At 41.1% G+C, this 6,014-nt stretch overlaps 1 protein-coding gene across 1 annotated transcript; it reads left to right on the plus strand.

Annotated features, from left to right (window-relative positions):
• The first annotated feature begins 1,379 nt into the window (after positions 1 to 1,379).
• Positions 1,380 to 3,533, plus strand: LOC309704059 (barrier-to-autointegration factor-like protein). Its single transcript, XM_082529009.1, has 3 exons — positions 1,380 to 1,463; positions 2,532 to 2,658; positions 3,300 to 3,533. Exons 2-3 carry the CDS (start codon positions 2,533 to 2,535, stop codon positions 3,444 to 3,446), a joined length of 273 nt encoding a protein of 90 aa, XP_082385135.1. The 5' UTR covers positions 1,380 to 1,463; position 2,532; the 3' UTR covers positions 3,447 to 3,533.
• Positions 3,534 to 6,014: the final 2,481 nt, after the last annotated feature.

The following is a 6,014-nucleotide window of genomic DNA, read 5'->3' on the forward strand; positions in this document are numbered from 1 at the left end:
ATTGCGTGCAGCAGCAACCACAGCCTCCCAGACACTGATGAGGATGATGTGGACAAAATACTCATTTGCCTAATAATTCTGCACTCCCTGTATTTTCTTTTTACACATATATGTAAGCATTGATCCACATTTAGTAATGCCAACATATTAAACGAACAATATTTGTCTCTTATATATAACACATCTATATATACACTGTCAAAGATGTCTTTGAGTGAAGATTTAAGGTGATAGGAAATTTGAATAAATGCAACTTGAATCTTTACTGAAGTTCAGTGAATGACACAGAGTTCAAGCTCACTGCTGTAATATATCATAATAATCTGACAATAACTATAATTTTGGCCCTATTATATTTACATTACCACAGTGAAATGACTTTAGTCTCATGAACAACATCAGCTAATTGTTATTTACTAACTAATCTTGAAATGGCTTTTCAGTACAGAAATGAAGCCCAACAATCATGTTTTACAGTCCTGTGGTCTCAGCCTCAGACACTCAACAAATCAAAGTGATCTCATAAAAAAATTAATGAACAAAAAAAATATTTTTTTCTCCATCCTTTTTGTCAGACAATGCTGTATGAAACGTTTCTCGCGGCTAGTATTATTGTTTCTAGGCAACCTGAGCAGCACAACGAAGGCCAGACCGTCCCATTTCACAAGCCTCTCACTTCCGCACTTCTTGTACTTCGTAGTACCTGCTGTATGTAGTCCGTGAACTACGCGTACTACGAAGCGTGCAGTCGCTGGATTGGGACACAGCCACAGAGGGGGAAAAGGGTTAGGCACACAGGAGGAAGACACAGCTGAATCTAATTAGACTGGGAGGAAGCAAACCTGAAAACATGAACATAGAACCAAAAACACTAGACATAACACAAGGAAGGCACAGAGAACCAAAACCCTAAGAACATAAGATAATAATAATAATACTAATACTAAACACAAAACGCTGGGTCAAATGACCCAGGACCATTACACTTATCATACTTATTTTGTATTTGATGTATTTGTATTTTTTGTATTCTTCTTCTGCTATCTGAGGTAATGCACAAATTGTCCCGCTAGGGGATCAATAAATCTTATCTTAAATATTTATCTGGTTAAATTCAGTATGGTTCCGACAACAGTTTTCACAATAACATATATTAATGTATATTATATTATGTTTGTTGGGGGGGGGGGGGGGGGGGGGGGAGGGAGTGTTCGCCCAGGGCACCAAACAGGCCAGGACCGCCCCTGCTCAGAGGTCTGACGCTTTCTGGAAACAGTTACACGCAGCTGCGATGAGCTGCACACACCGCCTCTTTTAGCTCCTCCCACAGAGGGGAGGCTGTTGTTAAAGTTCTTAAATTCATCCTCATTTTCTTGTCGCTTCCTGTTTTGGGGTGAGCACACGGATATCTGTGACAGCAGGTGAATTTCACGAGGACAATATCTGCAATCACTTTGAAACAGGTTCGTTTGCACCTGAAATAGAACATGATAACTTGAACATTCATTTTGAAGCATTTTAACTCTTGACTTCTTTTTCCTTTCGTAGTTTAAATATTGTTGATGCTCAAAGCCATGCTTTGACCTACGACTTTCATCTGTCCCTTGACGGAGCTCCTAAATCAAACTACCCGTGTGTCACATTAATGTTCCCGAGTAAAAACGGTCTCGGACTCAAAACACCGTAATTGCTTTGCTACATGTAGATGCAGGCGGAGGTGCCTCGCTTCGAGTGCTTCACCAAGTCGAGCACACTTTGTTCGTGTATATCGATCGTTCAGTGTACATCATCACCGCTTCTTTGCTCTGTCCCGCAAAAGACCTGTGAGCCGCGTTCGCTGGACCGGTTAGCAGTGGGATATCTGAACTTTAGCTCTCAGCTCAAAAACTCTTAAGTCAAGGCAGCACTTTATGTACTTTGAAGTATATTTCATGGAGTATCTGTGATTTGGAGAGGTGGCCATCTGCTGTGTCCATTTTGGAGTGAGGGCAAAGGGCCAAAGATGAGGTCCAAAATCCATTTTTGGATGCTCGATCAAACCAGGTTAGCACTCTCATACCTGGGCTTTTCCTCCAGCTATAACAACAAGCTGAACCCGCCAGGCTGTCTCCCTCAGGGAGGCTCTGTCAAGTCCTGACCTCATCTCTAAGGCCGAGCCCAGCCACACTTCAGGGACCATAGCTGAGGGTGGGGATTGCCCCAATCAGTCTGTAAATCTCACTCCCCTCACTCGTGAACCTGACCCTGAGATATTTAAACTCCTCATCTCTGACCTCCTTAAAACAGCTTTTGATTGTTTCATTAATTAAATAATCAAAGCCGTGGATTCTCGGGTGTGAAGAGCTCAGTGAAATCTGCATCATGAAATGCAGGAACAGGACTCAGAGTTCCATAATAATAATTGTAATAATAGTAATAATAAAAATGATAGTGATGATGATGATGTGGATGGATGGAGCTGAGCTGTCTCATGTTATAAATCTGCGGCAGCGATTCTCAGACAGGCGTTAATGAAACTGTTTTCTTCTCAGGATGTCAAGCAGCACTCAGAAGCACCAAAACTTTGTCAGCGAGCCCATGGCAGGGAAACCGGTGACGGCGGTGCCAGGAATCGGACCTAGTCTGGGGAGGGAGCTGAACAGGGAGGGCATCAGCAAGGTGCGCAAAACACCCACACACACAAAAAGCAGAATTTGGTTTTTGGACATGAACGACTTTAACGAACTATAAACGCCTGTGACAGGGGAGCGCGCCTGTCACCTGATCCCAAACAGATTTCTGCATTTCACCTTCATGCTGTGTTTTTCTTACATTTATAGCGTACATATTTATAAATGCAGTTTGAACCTGCATTGTCTCTCACACAACGTCAGTCTGACTTTTACTGTTTTTAACTTGATTTTTGCTATTCTTTGTTTTTATCCCTGTTGTAAATATATAATCATGTGAATTCCTGAACTCTCTCCTGAAGCTGTCAGAGGAGCTGATGTGTTTGTTCATGTGTGGTATTTTCTGTGTGTCAGACTTTAGGTTTTGTTTTCCTGCTTCGTGAACTTTGTCATAGGTTTCACTTTCCTCTGAAATGCCTCCTTTGTGCCTCACATCGGTCATATCCTGCTCCTGTTTGCACTTATTTCTCTCTCATGTATTCAGTTTTGTCTTGTCCTGTCCTGTAAACCAATCTTCTTGACTCCCTCAGTCTCCAGCCTCTGTTTGTCTCAGTGATTGTAAGTGGTCATTACAGCTCAGCTTCCTTTTTAAAGCTGTCTGATTGGATGGTGTGTTTCTCGTGTTTTTAGGCCTCTGGCCTCCTCGGTCAGTACCTGGTACATAACCAAAACCCGCAGAGCTTCAATCAATGGGTCAAACGCAGCAGTGGAGCGAACGGTCACCAAGCCAACGCCTGCACCCAGGCTATGAAGGAGTGGACAGACAACAATCTGTGAGGACCCGCCCCCTTTACCTGAGAGGCACCTCTCAGCTGATCATGTGCTGAGCATGAATAAAACATAAATAAAAGTTTGTGTGCCGGAGCTTCGTTTGTGTCTGTGACTCAGTGAGTGGATCTGTGTTTGTTAAAAACTTTGTTTTTAATGACTCGCTGGCACTGGCTCAGTCTAACAGACCCCTGCAAGATGATGCGACTCACATCTGGTGAAGCGCCACTCCCCTGTGGCCGTTTTTGGTACTGCAGATAAATGCTGAGAGGTAATAAATGACAATCATAGTTTAGGAAGCTCTGTGTTCGATAAAGTTCACAGATTTAGACTGTTTCATAAAGCAAAAGTTATCATTCCTGCCCGTGGACAGAAATGGTGCAGAGTTTGTGTGTGTTTGATCATAATTAATGTTACTGATCGCTTGAGTGGAGATGGAGGAGGAAGACTTTAAAGAAGTTCACAGTTTGTGATCAGAAAGTGAAAATTGAACTACATTTCTCACCAATAGGTGGAAGTGTTTACCACAGTACTTCCTGTGTCCTTGTAGGATTAGGATTTAACTTTATTGTCATTACACATGTATAAATACAGGGTAATGAAATACAGTTTGCAACTAACCAGAAGTGCAAGAGCAGTAAGTGAGACTTACACTTAGAGGTCATGTCCAAATTCATGGGCTGCATCCTCCTGAGGACCCAGCCTTCGCGGCCTACATGGGCCGGGTCCTCAGAAGGTCGGGCAGGCTGGAAGTAAATGGCTGTGAAATTGGATGGTCTAGCCTTCTGATTAGCATCACCAATGTCTCGGTGGAGTTTAATAAAGTCAGCCGCCTGCTCCTTGCTATCTAAAATATAACAGGACACTGGTGTAAATTCTCGACCATCTCACTCTTCTGTTTAATCAGTTTTCTGTTTGACGTTTATTCAGCTGTGCAAACCACCCGGGGGATTAATAACGTTTTATTTTATCGAATCGAATCTAATATCTTTAATCTCAACCAAACCGATTTACTCACGAACAAATAAAACACCGAAAAAAGCCCAACAATAAAATTTTTAGGTTGTCTAAGTGACATATATATTACGTTTAACTTGAGTAGCGAAAGACCGCGATGATCTGTGGTCTTTTGCAGTTCTCGGGGGCTTTAGTGACCCTCGAGCTCCTGGCTAGCTATCGGTCTGGTGGGTAACAAACATCTCCGAAAACAGAGCACTTTAACAAATATGTGATATCTTGATAAACCGAGCAGATATTTGAAGTTTACACAGCTACATTCTCGTCTGAAAATATGTTAATAGTTTATTTTGTGACCCAGAAAGAGTAATAAGAGTAATATTAAAAATTTGGTAGCGGCCGCCATTGTTGAAAACTGGAATTGGCTGGGTTGCGCTATGAATTCTGGGATATGGTAGGCCACGAAGGACACACCCGACCCATCCTTCAAATTCGGGGAAAAGGAGGACGCATTTGTCGGCTGCATTCGGAGGAGTCTACGAATTTGGACAGCCTTTGTCACGTTGCTGTGACATAATCGACCTACAAATGCGTCCTCAGAAGGATGCAGCCCATGAATTTCGACGCGACTACAGACTTAGAGCTTTTTATTGTCATTGTGCAATTTCCTGCACAGCGAAATTGGGAAGCTGGCCACAAACGTGCAAAGGCAAGAAGGGAAGACAATATACAACGGGGGGGATAAAATAAAATAAAAAGCAATATATATGTATACATATATGTGAGTGAAACTATATAGACTGTGTATGCGTAAGAAACACTGAAACAGAAACATTGTGGGTCTGTATACGAGGGCAATTATAAAATATAATAAATAAGGGTGGAGGGGCTATGGTCATTTAGGGTGGACATGGTAATTTCACAGAGACCAAAATATTGCACCTATCAAAGATATTGCTCATGAGCCAAAAAAATAATAATTAGCAATTAAGTCCAGGGAGGGGAGTGGACACCAAGTGCGGATCTAGAGAAATTTTCTTAGGGTGGCAAAGAATTCAAATTGGGTGGCAAAATCAAAGCCTTTTTTTCCAAACACACACGCAGGTGGTTACATATGTTTAAAATTATTCAAATGCAGTAAGTATACACCTTTTTGATATAAATACAGTCTATAACTTAATTATTTTCTGTAGCTCACATAATTAAAAACTTTAGTTACATAAAACATGCAAATTTTGATCTTATGTACTGTATAGCCTGCATAATAAATAAATATGTAGCCCAAAAAGAACAAAATCCAGAAAGCTACACCCAGGGGTGGTTCATCTACAAACACAACTTTAACTAAAGTTTCACACTGTTTTTGTTAAAAAAAAAAATAATAAAAATAATGAAATTGTTAAATTACACAAAATGTCAGAAATCTGCACTGTCATGAACAAAAATTTAAACCTAATTTTTCATGATTTCTTGGATTAACCGGCCATTTTTGACTCCCTTTGATTTTACATTTGGATGTCACCTTCAAATTGTTTCATTTTATTTTTTTCCACTTGCCTTGTCTGGTATCATTCTTTTCTTTTTCAGCTCAACCTCACGTGTCTGAATTTGGCTGTTTTT

Source organism: Aulonocara stuartgranti (genome assembly GCF_965226115.1).
Source record: "Aulonocara stuartgranti genome assembly, chromosome: 3".
Classification (NCBI taxonomy): Eukaryota; Metazoa; Chordata; class Actinopteri; order Cichliformes; family Cichlidae; genus Aulonocara; species Aulonocara stuartgranti.